Source organism: Emydura macquarii, unplaced genomic scaffold (assembly GCF_026122565.2).
Source record: "Emydura macquarii macquarii isolate MOO-44397 ecotype Brisbane River unplaced genomic scaffold, CSIRO-AGI_Emac_v2 contig_2894, whole genome shotgun sequence".
In the NCBI taxonomy this organism is placed as follows: domain Eukaryota; kingdom Metazoa; phylum Chordata; order Testudines; family Chelidae; genus Emydura; species Emydura macquarii.
This window is the reverse complement of record NW_027133031.1, coordinates 6,610-22,946: the sequence shown is the minus strand read 5'-3', so window position 1 is coordinate 22,946 and position 16,337 is coordinate 6,610. Positions and strand designations below refer to the sequence as shown.

Below are 16,337 nucleotides of genomic sequence, written 5' to 3'. Positions count from 1 at the left end.
CACAGCAGCGAGGGGGCCGGGCCTCTTGTTTTCGTGTTGTCAATAAAACCAGCCCAGGGGGAAAGTGGGGATTGGTGCTAAATCAGAGAAGAAAAGCCGAGAGGGGCTGAATCTGGAAGAACTGGATCCAAGCGAACAGCAGTCCTTTGCCTTGAGTTTTCAGCGTGTATCTCTGTACAGGCAGTGGTGCTAGGCTGTTGAGAGAGTTCGTAAAGGGAGGGCAGGGTGGCCGGGACGCCTGGGTTCTATTCCCAGCTCTCGGGAAAGTGTTTCCTGGTGGCTAGAAGTGGGGACTGGCTGTCAAGACTCTTAGCCTTACGTTTTCCACAGTGACTGGTGATTTTGGGGGCCCAACATGAGACCTAAAGGGCCTGGTTTTCAGAGGACAGGTATCGGCACTTGCTGGATGTGAGGCCCCTTTAAAATGTGTGTCTGTGAGCACGCAGAATCCCAGGACGCTTGTGAAAACGTAGGCCCTTGGGTTCTATTTCTGGACCTGCCACTGACTCAATGGCCCCTCTCTGTGCCTCAGTTTTTCCACCTGTAAGGTGGGGATAATCGTGGTCCGCGTCTCCTCCCACAGGAACGTGTCGGGGAATATCTTCTCCAGCCTCCCGCCAGGTGTCTTTGATGAGCTGCCGTCTCTGAAAGTCGTGTGAGTATCTCGCTGAGAGGAAAGGCTGCGTCGCACGGGCCCCCCCGCCTTCCCTCCCTCACGCCCCCGCCCGACCTGTGCCGGGAGAAGCCCCTGGGCAGCAGGGAGCTGAGCTAGATGTGCGTGCGGCCCCCCCTCCACAGGGCTCTCCTAGGGGTGGGCATCCAGGGCCGGGCCCCGGGCTCTGAGGACGTCCTGTGTTCACACAGACGTGCGTGGGCTGGCCCGGTAACGGCAGTGTGCGTAGCTACCCCGCACGGACGCGTCCTGCAGCCACCGGGACATGCCCCTTCTCACGCCCTCTGCAGCCCAGGGTACACCCTCCGTGTGCTGCTCCTGGGGGGAGACAGGCCTCGTGCTGTTCCCAGTCCCAGCGTGGACCCCGACGCTCGGCGGTTCCCACCCACGGGGGGGTCCTGGGCTCCCTCTGCTGCCCCCCGTCTCTGCCGAGCCTCGGCTGCCCCTGACTCCAGCCTCTTCCAGTGACTTCGCCACCGAGTACCTGACGTGCGACTGCAGCCTGCGCTGGACGCTGGCCTGGGCCAGGAACCGCTCGGCGCAGATCTCCGACAGGACGCTGTGCATCCACCCCGGCCCCCTGCACGCCCAGCTGCTGAGGAGCCTGCAGGAGGGGCAGCTTGAGTGCGGTGAGGCAGCGCCACGCCCAGCGCGCGGGGGATGGCGGGGGGACAGGGCCGAGGGGCCATGCCCTGGGTCGGCCCACGAGCCAGCCGGCCTTCCCTCCAACGGCCAAGGCTCCAGATAACCCGGCCAGGCTGACCACGGGCTAGGGCAGGATGCCAGTCTGGCTAGGGGTGGGACCGAGACGACCTGCCCTCGGCTCGTGACCCCCAGAGGCCTCCGTGCGACGGTCACGCCTGACCCAGCTGGGGCGGGCAGCGCGGGAGGGGGCTTCCGGCCCTGCGGGGCGAGGAAGAGCTCGCTCAGCCGGGCGTCTCTGCCCTTTCCCCCGCCTTCCCGCAGTGGGCGCGCCGGAGCTGCACACCCACCACCTCATCCCTTCGCTGCGCCAGGTGGTGTTCCAGGGCGACCGCCTGCCCTTCCAGTGCACGGCCACCTACCTGGACAACAGCACCCGCATCCTGTGGTACCACAACCGGGTGCTGGTGGAAGGGGACGAGCAGACGGGCGTCATCCTGGAGGAGAGTCTCGTCCACGACTGCACCTTCATCACCAGGTATGGAGCGGCCGGCCCGGGGCGCTGGGCAGCGAGTCATCGGCACGGGGGGGGGGATGCCCAGTCCAGCCGTTGTGCCACGCTCCCCTGGGCAGGGGCGGGGGTCTCAAGGGCTCGGCTCAGCCCTGCCCAGGGGCCTCCTTGGTTTGGCTTGAAGACGGCAGCCCTGAAACCAAACCCACGGGAGCCGGGATTCCTGGCTAAACCTCACCTGGGTGCATGGCGCTCTGCTTCCCCTGCGGTCTCACTGGGAGCGGGGTGCCTAACTCCCCTCGGTCCCTTTGTACATCCCAGCGGGGATGCTTATTTACTCCCTCCGCTGCACGGCCAGGTGTTCCTGCCAGCTGCCGCGTCCCCCCCCAGAGCTGGCTGCCTTTTGGTGGCAGTTGCAATGACATCGCTGGGCCGTGGTTTGGGATCCCCACCCCCAGAGGAAAGGGGCAGCAGGAAAGCCCTGGGTTAGCCCTGCCTGGGGAGAGGTGTCTGCCGCTGGGCGAGCCCTGGGGGCCGGGCGAGGGCCGTTGGTTCTGCTCTGGCCGCCCACTGGCTTCTCAGGGGTGCCCATTGGCCTCGTCTGCCGCCCTCCAGCGAGCTCACCCTCTCCAACATCCACGTCTCGGCGAACGGCGAGTGGGAATGTGCCGTCTCCACCTCGCAGGGCAACGTCAGCAAGAAGGTGGAGATCGTGGTGCTGGAGACGTCGGCCTCCTACTGCCCGGCCGAGAGGGTCGCCAACAACCGCGGGGACTTCAGGTAAGAACGGGGGCTGCTTCGCCCGCCCGGCGCCCCTTGCCCGCGGTCGCCGCCCCGTTACCAGTTTCTACATCTGCCTCAGTTTCCCTTGGAGCTGGCACCTACTGGGGCCGCTGTGGGTACCAGGTTGCATGGGGCTGCGGGGCCAGTGGCGTTGTCTGTCATTGATGGAGGGGAAGGGCGTGGGGCTGGGGCACTGGAGGAGCTCCCTCCAGCCTCCCTGCATCAGGAGGAAGAGTTTGGCTGCCTGGGAGGATCTGAGAGTATGGGGGGGTAGCACCAGGTTTGCCCCACCAGCCCAGGGCCCCCCAGCCCCACCTCCAGTGCCCTGGGCTTCAGAGCGGGGTGGAATGTGGCAGGCTCGGCGGGGGCCCGGCGGCGCCAGTCCTGTCCTCATGGTGTCCGTTTGCAGAGTCCGTCCCCCCCGGCACCTCTTGCTCCAGATGGAGCGTGCGAGTGACGCAGCAAACGCCCTCCGGCGGGGGGTCGGGGGGTGTCAGGGCTTTGCTGCCGGCGCAGGGGCGCTGCCGCAGGCTCAGTCCCGCAGGTGAGCCAGCGTCTGGCCGTGATTAGGCCGTCACTGCTGTGTGTGTGTGGGAGGGGGGCGCTTTGGAAAGGCTGCCCGTGCTGGCAGCACGGCCGGGCTCCAGAAGCCGGGGTGTTGGAATTCCCCTGGCAAGAGACGAAAGGCTCTGGGCGCCCGCTGTAACCTCGGCGGGGCCTTCGTGGAGTAGAAGCGTCGGGTACGGCCAATGTGGCTCACATTAGCGGGGCCCCCCCCCGCCCCCGCCCACGCGCTCGGTGCCGAGCAGGGTATGGGATTCGAGAGCTGGGGGAAGCGGCGTTCTCCCACGGGGACCGCTCTCGCAGGCCTCTGGCGCCGGGAGCTGGGCTGGGCCGAGAGCACCCGGCACGGAGGCTGCTGGGCTCGGCGCGTTTACTTGCTGCCCGGGGGTCGGGGGCTGATGCAGGGGCGGCCAGCGGACCGGGGGACGGGGCTGCTGGGGGGTGAGGAGGATGTAGGGGGTGATTCAGTGGGGGTAGCGGGAACCTGGGGGGGATATAGGCTGGCTTGGAGGAGGGGTACGGGGCAGCTGGGGAGATACCAGAGTGGCTTGGGGCCTGAGAGTGATCGGGGCTGCTGAGACAGGGGGGGGGGCATGGGCTACCCCCTGGTTGGCAGGGATACAGCGGTGCCTGTGTGGGCAGATGGGGGGTTGAGAGAGAGCTGCTAGGCATGAGGGCAGAGGGGCAGGGCCGGGTGCCCGCCAGGATCCAGGCTGCACCGGGAATTCATTCCAGAAGAAGATGTGGTGTGAATTTAACACACACCAGCTGTTCCAGAATAGACCCCCTTCCCTTCCCTCTCCCCCAGCCCCCGGGTGGGCTCTCCTCCCTTAATCCAGCTGTGGTGGCAGGGGAGCAGGGAGTGGCTCAGAAGCCAGATGTTGCAACAGCTGTGCCGAGCCCAGAGTTCCAGGGAGAGAAAGAAATTACCCCATAAAATCTCAGCTGCTCTCTAGATTGTCTGAAGTTTTTCCCTTTGTCATGCCCCGCATGCAGCTGGAAAGCTTTTCCTGGACGGCCTGGGTCCCCCTGTCCCTTCCCCGTGCACAGGCAGACGCGTGCTGCCCCCATATGTACAGACGCGTACCCGCACCCCTCACCGTGTGCCAGCAGGGCTCCCCTGGCTTTGCTTCCTTGCCGTTTGCACCAGCCCGGTTCGGGGGCAATTCGCCCAGCAGAGCCCTGCGGAAATGGTGCTTGTGAACGTCCCAGACGGCGGTGCTCACGCTGGCCGCTTGTAGTCATCAGGGAGCTGAGTGTGGGTGGCCGACGACAGGTTCCCGGCGGACGGGGGCCCACAGCGCTAGACCCGTGTGACAAAAGGACCAGGGAGCGGGTGGATCGTGGCTGCCTCGGGGCGGCACCGTCTCTGCTAAGGCTCCCCTCCCTTCTGTGGTCCGCACCGTCTCTGCTAAGGCTCCCCTCCCTTCTGTGGTCCCGAGAGACTGGGCTTATCCCATAGCTGGCCGGCCTAGGGGGTTGCAAGCTAGAGAATACAGCTGGAAATATCCCATTGCAGTTTCCCCTCTTGGGAAAACAGCTCAGCCGAGCAGCTTTCCACAGCAAACCCATCCCGGCAGGATCCCTCTTCCTGCTCCGATTTCACCTGCTGCCACACGCGCCTGAGTGCTGTGGGTCTGGGACGGACAGACGGGAGTCAGGACTCTTGGGTTCCCTTGTGCCCCGCTGTGTAACTCTGGGCAAGTCCCGTCTCCTGCCAATGCCCCCCAGCTATGGGGCAGCCACGAAGGCCAGTGCACAAGGTGCTTGGAGGAGGCAGGTGCTGTGACTGCTGCTCTTTTAAGTGTCAGTCTTTATGGCGCTGCGAAGCACAGACAAAAAACCAAGGCGAGTTCTGTAGCACTTCAGAGACTAACACGTTTAACTTCTGCAGGCCTAAGCTTTCCTGGGCTGCAGCCCACTTGGTCAGATGCAAGGAATAGAAATCAGACAGGGGGTGTGTAGATACATTTAAGGGTAAGAACAACAACGGGGAGGGTAGGTGTTAGCAAAGTCCATGCAGTTAGAGTAGCTGAGGCCTATTCACAACTGTGGATTAGGAGGTGAGAATGTGTGAACAGTGACAATTACTTCTTGTGATGACAGAACCATGCCAAGTCCCGAGGCAGACCCAGTCTGACTGTGTCACGTTTGCAGATCAGTTCCAGCTCTGCAGTTTCTCTTTAAAGTCTGTTTTTGAAGTTGTTTTGTAGAAGTAGGGCAGCTTTCAAATCAGCTACAGAGTGTCCTGGGCGGCTGAAGTGTTCTCTGACGGGTTTATGGAGGGGGTGCACCGATGGCAGGCGCCGGAGAGCGATCTGTCGGGTCCTGCCTGGGGCCCCAACATCTCACCGCCTGCCTCCCCTTCTCCTATAGGTGGCCCCGCACCTTGGCCGGCATCACCGCCTACCAGCCGTGCCTGCAGTACCCCTTCACCTCGGCGGCCGGACACGGGGGCCCCGCGGCGGAGAAGCAGGCCTCGCGGCGCTGCGACCGCACAGGGCGCTGGGAGGAGGGCGACTATTCTTACTGCCTCTACACCAACGACATCACCCGCGTGCTCTACACCTTCGTGCTGGTGAGTGGGGCCGCGAGCCTGTGGCGTGGCCTGGCGGAGACGCAGGGAAGGAAACTGGTTCCCCTTTGCCCATCCATCGTGCCTGTCCTGACAGCGTGCATGCATTTGCCTGCCTGTCTCTCCGTCTGTCCGCAGCGTGCATCCCTCCGTCTGTCCGCAGCGTGCATCCCTCTGCCTGCCTGCCTGCCTCTCCGTCTGTCCGCAGCGTGCATCCCTCTGTCTGTCCACAGTGTGCATCCCTCTGCCTGCCTGCCTGCCTCTCCATCTGTCCGCAGCGTGCATCCCTCTGTCTGTCTGCAACGTGCATCCCTCTGCCTGCCTGTCTCTTGAGCCATCTGCAGCGTGCATGCGTCTGCCTGGCATGTTTCCGGGCAAGCATGGCCCTGGTACATCAGTGCCAGTGGCTGGTTGCAGCGGTAGCCCTGCATGCTGTTCAGGGCATCTCGAAGGCAGTCCCTGCCCCAGGACCCTGGCTCTGTTGTGTTGGGCTAGCGGGGAGAGAGGGGGACGCGGGAGGTTATTGGCACAGCTCGTGACTCCCCCTCTGCCCCTGCAGATGCCCATCAACGCCTCCAACGCCCTGACGCTGGCACACCAGCTGCGCGTGTACACAGCCGAGGCTGCCAACTTCTCCGACATGATGGATGTCATCTACGTGGCCCAGATGATAGAGAAGTTCATCGGCTACGTGGACCAGATCAAGCAGGTCCAGCGCTCTGCCTAGGCCCCATCCGCCCCCTGCCCCCACAGGGCGCTGTCCCTGCGCCCCTCGTCCCATAGTGCCTGTGAGCAGAGCCCAGCCTGGGAATCGAGTGCTTCAGATTGTCCCGTGCAGAGCAGTCACTGTGTCATACTTCTGAAATAAGCGGCAGGATTTATTCCGGGGGACAAAGCAGCATGCCACGTTTATTGTGAATACAAACATTTAAACAAGCAGTTGCCTACACACTTACACACACACACACACACATACACAGTTTTACAAAGATGCGTATAGTTACAAGCCTTAGTTGCTTGTGTTAGTTCACTGGCCAGCTGACTATGGAGGGAGGGAGGGAGCAGGGCTCTGCCGTGGCGCACTGATGCTCCTGGAGGATGATTTAGAAAGTTTTCATGTTTGTTTCCTTTGTACAGGGCTAAGCTCTTCTGCCACTCTACAGGTTTTGCTTCGTTCTGTTGTGTTTGCATCCTGGTGTGATTTCGATCACCCATATCTTGCAAGCATGACCACTGTTCTTTATTACAGTTCATTTTGGTTTGTTTGTTGAGGTGAACCTCCGGGTTATCAGGGGTTTTTGGCTAGCTGAGTCATAAAAGTTGTTTTCACTTTTTTAAACATTTGAGGCTGGTGCCTTTTTTGGTCACACACCTTGTTCATTCGCACACTCATTTTTGAACACTGAACTGAAACGTGTAACTGAACGACTCCGCTGTCTTTCAGACACCATCACATTCTTTCTTATGTAAAACACTTTCCACGATTACAAAAGTAAATTCATTTCACACTGGGGGTTTTTCGGTTTTAGGACGTTTGCTGATCTTACTTTCAACAGCAGCTGTAGAACACAGGTACTTCAGCAATAGCAACAGTTTTACACCCAGGATCTTTGGTAACTTGACAAACAGGATAATCAGCGCCCAGATGATGGTTTCAAATGAAGTTATTAATAATTAGCAGATCTCTGTCACAGAAGCCGGGAGGGCAGGTCAAAATGCAAAGCCTCTGAAAAACTGCTGTAGTGGTTTGTCACATCCCCCAAGGAGACGGGTATTTTAATATCCTTAATAAGAGACTCAATATAACAGAATCGAACTTTGAGCCTACAATGTCCTGCATCCAGGCCGTTCCCCCCGCCCCATCCGAGGCTCTGGGTGTTCACTAGAGCATCTCTGTACACACCCGCTGGCCCGCACAGCCACCCAGAGGCGGGCTGATGTCAGTGCCCCACGGGGAGAGACCGTCCGATGCTCACAAGGGCTTTAGTGACCCTTCAGGATGGGGCTGGGTGTGTCTGAGCTCTCCGTGACCTCTTCCCCCTCCAGCTGCCGGACGTCATTGTGGAGATGGCAAGTAACATGATGCTGGTGGGTGACCACGTCCTGTGGCTGGCTCAGATCGAGGAGAAGGCCTGCACCCGCATCGTCCGCGCCGTGGAAAAGATCGCGGGCCACGCGCTCAGCAGCAACTCACAGCACGTGGCCGTGGTAGGGCCGGGGAGCGGGGCTGTGGGTCCGGGTTGAGAGGGAGGGTGGAATAGGGAACGTGGCGTGGGTCAGCACGGAGGGGCACCGGCAGAGCCGGCTGCGGGGGGAGGAAGTGGCCCGGCGTCGGTCTCCAGCGTGGCTCGGCTCCTTGTCGCGGGTGCCTGGCGCTCTGCTCACGCCGCTTTGCGTCCCGGGCAGAACTCGAGGAACATCGCCTTCGAGGCCTACGTGATCAAGCCGGAGAGCTACACGGGGCTGAGCTGCACGGCTTTCCAGAGGCGAGACGGCGGGCGCCCGCCGCTGCAGGAGCCCGAGCCCCTGGCTGACCAGCAGCTGAAGTTCAGGTGCACCACGGGCCGGCCCAACGTCTCGCTGGCCAACTTCCACATCAAGGTACCGGGGGGGGCAGCAGGGCCTGCGAGCGGGGGCCAGGCGGGACGGGCGCTGCGCTGTCTAACCCGGTGCTGCCTGTCCCCGCAGAACAGCATTGCTCTGGCCTCCATCCAGCTGCCTCCCAGCCTGTTCTCGGCCTCCGCCCCGCTCTCCTCGCCCCGGGCCTGCAAGGTCCAGTTCCTGGTGTTCCGCAACGGCCGGCTCTTCCGCAGCACCGGCAACTCCTCCCGCCTGGCCGACGACGGCCGGCGCCGCAGCGTGGCCACCCCCGTGATCTACGCCGGGACACGTAAGGGCCACTCGCCGGGCGTGGGATCCCGGGCCCGGCTGCCATCCCATCGTTCGGCAGCCTCACACCTGGAGCCCCTGTCCTCCTGCCCTAGGCATTAGGGGCCGTCCCAGCTCTCTCTGACCCCCCACCGTGGAGCCGTAGGGGCCCCTGCCCTGCCAATGGGGTCTGCCGGGGCTTCCCTTCTGCCGCACCTTGGGGGTGTAAGGGCTTTGCTCTCCCGTGTGTCAGGCGGGGTGTTGCTGAGCCAGGGGGGCTACCCTAGGCGTGGCCCTGGCCGGCAGGGAGTACAGCCGCTCTCCTCCCCTCCCCAGATGGCTGTGGGGTCAGTAACCTCACAGAGCCGGTCACCGTCTCGCTGCGGCACTTCCGGGAGGGGGCCGACCCCCTGGCCGCCCACTGGAACTTCGAGGTGCTGGGCGGCTACGGGGGCTGGAGCGCCGAGGGCTGCCTGCTGGCCCACCGCGAGCCCAACGTCACCACCCTGCACAGCCGGCACCTGAACAACTTCGCAGTGCTCATGGTAGGGAGGCTGTGTTCGGGGGGGGGGGCAGCTGTCAGCTCCGGGAGGGGGAGCCGGGGCTAGGTTCACTGCCCCGAGGAGGCGCTAAAGCATCGCACCGTGTTTGCCCTAGATCGGTCGTAGCCACCCCCACCCGGTCTGCACGGCGGGGACAGGGCCCGGGCAGCCGGCGTGGCCGTCTCGACTTAGCCTGCTTACCTGCGGTTCTCCCCGGCCCCCCGTGCTGCCTGGAGCCGGCTGCGGACGTGCCCCTAACTGTCGTTTGTAACTAGGAACTCAGCAACTTCCCCAGCGAGGCGGCAGGTCCGGCGGAGGTGCTGCACCCCGTTCTGTACACCTGCACGGCCCTCCTGCTGCTCTGCTTGTTCGCCACCATCATCACGTACATCAGCAGCCACAGGTGAGCTGGCACGGCACCGCGCTCTGGCCCACAGCTGCCGCCTTCGCCCCAGAGGTGGCTGCATTGCAGTGGTGTGGGGATAAATACTCTCTGGTCCTAGGCAGCGGCAGCTTGGGGCAATGAGGGACCTGTCCAGCAGGTTGGATTTTTTCAGACCAATTGAGACACTAGCCAGAGCAGGGCTTAAGGCATTTCCCGTCCACTCCGTGGCTCCAAGGTGGTTTCTTCCCCACGGAGGACGCGAGAGTCGGTCAAACAAATTGCACGTTAATGGTTTAGGAACAGCAACCTTTCCTCACGCTGCAGCCGTCGCATGACGGAGCCGTGCTCTGACAGCCCCAAAGCGTCCGCGATCCCGTGTTAACCATCAAACAAAACAGGCCCGGGGTGCAGCCCTTGCCCCCAGCCCTGAGAACAAAAGTAGCGGAAAGTTGGGGCTTACGGCATTACCTCAACTTGTCTATTTCCACTGCGCTGGCCAGAGCAGGGAGAGGCCAGCCCTTGGGTACAGTGCCCAGCACAGCGGGGTCAGTGCGGAGCACACCCCTCAGCAAGCATTCACTGTTATGGCCAGCGGTGATTCGGGCGCAGCACGGCCTGACCACTTCGACTCTCTGCTTTTCGTAAGTCCGTCCCGTGGGTGGCAGTCCCGTGGGTGGGCGCTGAAGCGCTCTTCTCCCTCGGGTTCTTGAGGAGGCAGCCAGTTTTGTTTCAGCATCTCCCATTTTGGGGTGCTTAAAATCCTTCCGGCTCCCTGGCCTCATGCCACCCTGACCAGCAATGTGAGCCAGGCCATGAACCCTTTGTATTTCTTGCTGCCACGCTGCCACTGCCTGTGTTCATCTCACAGTTTCATTCACTGGTACTTAGCAGCAGAATGACGTAAATATTGATGCCAGCCAGGCTAAAAGCATAGCACAGGGATGGTGCTTTCGAACTCCAGCTGTGTCAGGGAGCCTTACAAACCAGACGAGTGTTGATAAACCTCGATTCTGAAAGGAACTTATTTCAAGTGAGGGCATGAAAGCGTGTTTGTCAATAACAGGGTTTCATTTAAAATAAACGCTGCCTTTGCTTCAGTAAGGACACACTTTAATGTCAGGGCTTGGCTTCAGAAAAGCTTCACATGTAAAGTCTGGAGTTTTTCTGACCGCCGGACCGAATGCACAGCCATCCTCTAACCCCAGAGCCGTCTGCACCATGCAGAGCTCAAGAGGTCGAATTCCAGCGATCTTCTTCTGTGTATCTATTTGGTGCATGTGTTCTGCGAGGGTGCTGAGCGAAGCAGGGGCTGGTTGTACCGGGGCACCGAAGCTGCTGTAAATGCTTTTGAAAATCTGACCGGCTCACTCACTGTGTAAACCCCAGCGTCGGTCTTTGCACGTGTCGGTCCTCAGTCCTCAGACAGGGGCAGCTACATGCAGTGCTAGCAAGCCGGCTTGACTTAGCTTCACTCTCCTTCCACTACCCTTCTTCTGGCTCTTTGGGAGCTTGCTTTTGTGCCAGAGCCTGTCAGCGTCCTGCCACACAACAGCAGTAAAAGGGAGTGGACTGTGAAAAGAAATCCTTTAGTCCTGGGCCTTCGATTCTAGGAACACGTCCGCTTAGGCTTCAAATGAATCCTGTAACACGACTGTGGAAAGAAGCGATTCAGCTCTTATTAAAGAAATGCCTGAGCTCGTGAAAGCTCCTCTTACAGCAGCTATTCCAGGGTTACTGGGCCCAGTGCTGCTGTTACAGACCCCTCTTGTTCGTAGGCTCCCTTCACATGGGCTGGCCCAGGTGACTTCTCCCTCCTGCTGTTAGAATCCAGGCCAAGGCTCAGTACGCTGGAAGGCGACGGCCTGGCCTGGGTAGGAGCGTGTGCCGCATCTGCTGGCGAGAAGGGCCCTTCAGAACACACAGCACGGTATCGGTGAGTCTACCCCGCTCAGGCAGGGCTAACCAGCGCTGCCCTCCATCTCTCTTTCAGCACCATTCACGTCTCCCGGAAGTGCTGGCACATGCTGCTTAACCTCTGCTTCCACACGGCCATGACGGCGGCTGTGTTTGCGGGAGGCATCACGCTGACCAAGCACGCCATCGTTTGCCAAGCAGTAAGTATGGCTTTGGTCCGAGAGGCCCAGGACAGGACAGGCAGCGTCTCCTGCAGACCGAGGGCCGGGACTGGGAGAGCAGGAAGCGCTTCCTGTCAGGGCCGAGGCGCATGGCAGAGCGCGGCCCGCAATGTCGAGTGCAGCCGCCGCCACGCTGCATTAGCAGAGCAGGCCAAGGTTCCTCCGGCGGGAGCAGTGATTGATTAGTGCCTGAATCCCACAAATCCCAGCAGGAATAGGCCCGCCTGGTCCCGCTTACCTGACTGTGCTTTGTAATCCTGGGCCCTACAGGTTGGCATCATTTTGCACTACTCCTCCTTATCCACTCTGCTCTGGATGGCAGTGAAGGCCAGAGTCATCTACAAGGAGGTGACGTGGAAGGCGCCGCAGCAGCAGGAAGGGGACATGCCCCAGCCGGCCCCTCGGCCCATGCTACGGTACGGTACGGTACGGACGTTTCCGTGTCGCTGAGCGATCAGCGACACGCTCGGACTTCCCTAGCTCGAGCATTTCAGCAGCACGGGGAGCCTTCACCCAATGGTGTACAAATAAAGTTGGTGAGCCCCAGGGAGTAGCCCCCAGCCAGCCCCGTCTCAGTCACTGCACAGAGCATTCGTAGCACTTCAGCACGAGGTGTGCGTAGCGTGACCTGACTGAGCCGGCTTTTCAAACCTTGCCAATTCAACCCAGGGTTCACTGCTCCTCGGGCAGGGCGATTTCTCTCACATTTCAACTCGCTGGCCCCCCCCTGTTTTTGTCGCTATTACAATAATTTTAAAAGGCACCGTCTCTCTTTACGAAGAGGAGCGTTTGGTCTTCCCCGTCCCCTGCGTCGCTTGGGCACAGATAGAAGATTTAGACCATTACGAGCAACTGAAGGAAGGGGCTGAGAACAATTAGGCAAGCAGCACTTGTAAGCGCCTGCTGGACTAAAGAGCGGGATGGCCCGATCCCACGTCGCATCTTCCTCAATGATTTCTTTCCTTGGGGGCAGCAGGGTAACAATGGCTTCGTTCACGTTACAGATTCTACCTGATTGCTGGCGGGATCCCCCTCATCATCTGTGGGGTCACAGCGGCTGTCAATATCCACAATTACCAGGATAACCACCCATAGTAAGTGCCCCAGGAACTGCCTCATTCTAGACTCGCGTGAGGGGAGGGGACCTGGACAGCAGGAAAAGCCTGCTCAGCAAGGGCTGAGGGTTGCCGCACTGTAGATCAGACACACAGAGGGGCTGCCGTTCTACAGCTGAACGTCGGTTGGCAGGTAAGCGGCCCTGTAGCATCCAGAGGGTAAGGGGCAAGCCCACCAGCACCAACGGGAAAGCACTGCCGGAAAGCCATTTCTGACTTTTAAATTCAAACCCCAAACCATGTCATCCGCCAAGAAAGCAGGCGAGTGTGTTCTGTGTGCAAAGGTGATAGCTAGCTTCTACAGCAGGGCTGGCCGGCCCGCGCCTGCCAAGGGGAAGTGCAGCTCAGCAGGCCCAGTGAATGACCTTCTGAGCTTTGTACCTACAGGAGAACCTCAGAGTCACGAACCCCTTGGAATGGAGATGGTTCGTAACTCTGAACAGAACGTTACAGCTGGTCTTCAGCTGAACATTGACTGAGTCCAGCTTTGAAACTTTGCTGTGCAGAAGAAAAACGCTGCTTTTCCTTCATTTTGTTAGTAGTTTACCTTTCACAGTCCTGGGCTGGGCTGGGCTGGGCTGGGGGGTGAGCGTCTCTGCTGCTGCTGCATTGCGTGCGTCCAGTTCCAAATGCGGTGTGTGGCTGACTGGTCAGTGTGTAACTCAGGTTCTGCGGTAGTCCTAGAACACCCCCCGCCCCCTCCCGGGACCAACACTCTCCTGCTGCTGTGGTTTCCGCACAAACCTTGTCTAGTGTTTAATGAAGGAATTTAGGATCCAGGAGTCCCTATTAAGGCCAGCTCTGGATGGGTGACCCTGAGCAAGTCCCCCTTGGTGCCAGGGTTTCCTTACCTGTGGATAATAGTGCCGTTCCCCCCACCCGGATTAACTCAGACTGGCCCCTGGGAGAGGCAGGTTGTTGATGACTAGACCAAGACAGACTCTTAACCTCTTCTGTCCCCTACAGCTGCTGGCTGGTGTGGAGGCCTAGTCTTGGGGCTTTCTACGTTCCCGTGGCTTTCATTTTGCTCATCACCTGGATTTACTTCCTGTGTGCCGGGGCCCACCTCTGGTGCCAGTCGAAGAACCCCAAAGAGCTCCCGGTGCCCCTCGAGACGCCGCCGAGGTTGGGCGGCAGCAGCAACCTCTTGACGGACTCAGGCTCCATCTCGGTCACCCTTAACTCTGGGACACCCAGCGCTGACGTGGACAGCATCTACTCCTTGAAGGTGCAGTTCTGGGCACTGGCGATCACCCATTTCCTGTACATCGCACTGTGGACGTTTGGGGCCATGGCCGTGTCCCAACGCTGGTACCTGAACCTCCTCTTTAGCTGCCTCTACGGGGTAACGGCCACGGCACTGGGGCTCTTTATCTTCATCCATCACTGCGCCCGGCGTCGAGACGTGCGCAACTCCTGGTTTGCCTGCTGCCCGGCCTACAGGAACGCGGTGCCCATGCAAGCGTACGTCCACCCGGGCGTGGCGGCAGAGGACGGCTCGCAGGTCTTCATCGGGGGCCACCCCGAGGCGGCGCACTCCGTCAAGTCCTCTTCTTCTCCCAGCAGCACCAACTCCGCCGCGGGCCACTGCAAGCTCACCAACCTGCAGGCGGCTCAGAACCGGGCGGAGAGCCGCCCGCCACGGCCGGCCTGCTGCGAAGAGACGGAGCCGGCCGACGACAAGAACGCCGGCGCGGCCAGGCACGCGAACAACGTACACGGGCGCAGGAACCACAAGGGCAGAACGAAGCAGCATCGGGAGGGGAAGCCCCACCGTTTGAAGGTGCTGCGGGGGCCCGCTTCGGACCGCCCCTCCAGCGAGAGCGGGAGCCTCCAACACAGCCATTCCGAGAGCCCCCTGAACAACAGCCGCACGGGGCCCAGGGCAGCGGCCGTGCAGGAGGAGGAGGCCGCCCTGAGCCAATCCGAAGGGAGCGACGGGGGCAGCCAGCTGGTGCCCGACTTCGGCAGAGCTCAGAGGCGAAGCGCCAGCCGGGACAACCTCCAACAGGCCAACGCCATTGAGAAAGAGAGCAAGCGGCGCTCCTACCCCCTCAACACCGCTCACCAGAACGGGGGCCTGAAAGGCAGTAAGTACGATATCACGCTCACCAGTGCAGAGAGCATGGCTGGCATGAAGACTGGCCTTTGGAAGAGCGAAACTACTGTGTAGGGGGCTGCAGCTCCAGGCTCCTAACATGTTTCTCAGCCACTGGCAGGGCGCCGTGATCCAACGGATGCCGCCTTCGGTTCACGAACAACCCCCAAACTGAGTTTGGGCATGCCCAGTGACAGAGGAAGTGAAACCATCCGCAGGTGAGGGTGGGCTGGAAGGAAGAGAGTCGGGGAAAGACAATCACATTGCAATTCAATCTTTGTTTAATCGTGTCTTGCATGTCACTTGCGACTGATCCCGAAGGCTATTTTATGATTAGCCTGAAGAAACAGACGTGTAATTTTCAAATCTATATTGTTGTATGTATAGAGTGACTGGCAGCTGAGGAACGGCCTCTGTGTTATACGTGCACTGTTCTCACGCCTCCTAATGGCGTTAGGTGCGTGCTGAGACACAGGGAAGCATTGGAGCGGGCCGCTCTTGTTAAACAAACGAGCCCTATGGGTTACTGAACTACCAAAGCCATAGTTAAAAATGAACAAGAGGTAACATAAGAAAGTAAGTTGGAAATTGGGTTGAATGAAGCAGCAGGGGCATTATTTCTGTCTATAGTACAGTCAACGTGAAAGATTGTGTGTGTGTGTGCTCCTTTTACGTCAGGTTTGGGGGAAGTGTCACCCTGCTAGCCACAAACCAAAGAGTGGGGCCAAGGTACAGAAATAGGTACTGGGCCTCGCCATTTAAATTCATGTGAATAACCTACAAGGGTTGCCACTTGAAAACACAGGTGGAGTAAGTATATTGGCCTCGCTTTGCAGGAACGATGCAGGCGTTGGAAATAACAGCTGCATCGCTACTACCTTTGTTTAAACACGCTTTGAATCATATGCTTGCTGCACTGACAGTATTATAAAAAAGCTTTGCATTATCACACTTACTTTCTGTTTACATTACAAGCAAACAACAGATCGGTGAGAGCTTCTTGCAATACCCATCGGGGAGTGCGCCAGGTATTGTGTCACTGGCGCACTGTTGTGTTTTAATAAAGAGTTGTGTCACTGGCGCACTGTTGTGTCACAATAAAGAGTTGTCACTGGCGCACTGTTGTGTTTTAATAAAGAGTTGTGTCACTGGCGCACTGTTGTGTTTTAATAAAGAGTTGCAAGCTACTGAGACATGGTGTTTTTACTGAAGTGGGCCACAAAAGCTACTTGGAACCTTGGCCGTGCTCAAGTCCCACATCGCCTCCTGGCTCCATCTCGCTGTCAGAAAGGGGCAGGGTGCTGTTTGAAGTCTCTTCTTGGGGTTGATGAGGCAGGGAGGAAGCAACAGCGTCAGGTGATGGTGAATGCTTAGACCCATCACCCTGGGGAGTATCCAGCATACTGGTGCTCTGACCCTCTGTGGCTTGGGAGCTAAAGGCATGGG

General features: G+C 59.8%; 1 protein-coding gene across 1 annotated transcript in view; it reads left to right on the top strand.

Annotated features, from left to right (window-relative positions):
* Positions 1–16,078, top strand: part of ADGRA2 (adhesion G protein-coupled receptor A2) — a 75,056-nt gene extending 58,978 nt beyond the window's left edge. Inside the window, exons 5-19 of the mRNA XM_067568426.1 lie at positions 584–655; positions 1,139–1,302; positions 1,640–1,853; positions 2,442–2,606; positions 5,550–5,751; positions 6,308–6,457; positions 7,795–7,956; positions 8,155–8,349; positions 8,437–8,638; positions 8,953–9,161; positions 9,434–9,561; positions 11,534–11,657; positions 11,949–12,094; positions 12,683–12,772; positions 13,760–16,078. Coding sequence (XP_067424527.1) covers positions 584–655; positions 1,139–1,302; positions 1,640–1,853; positions 2,442–2,606; positions 5,550–5,751; positions 6,308–6,457; positions 7,795–7,956; positions 8,155–8,349; positions 8,437–8,638; positions 8,953–9,161; positions 9,434–9,561; positions 11,534–11,657; positions 11,949–12,094; positions 12,683–12,772; positions 13,760–14,966 — 3,430 coding nt within the window. The 3' untranslated portion in view covers positions 14,967–16,078. The remainder of the gene's footprint in view (positions 1–583; positions 656–1,138; positions 1,303–1,639; positions 1,854–2,441; positions 2,607–5,549; positions 5,752–6,307; positions 6,458–7,794; positions 7,957–8,154; positions 8,350–8,436; positions 8,639–8,952; positions 9,162–9,433; positions 9,562–11,533; positions 11,658–11,948; positions 12,095–12,682; positions 12,773–13,759) is intronic.
* The last annotated feature ends 259 nt before the right edge of the window (positions 16,079–16,337 follow it).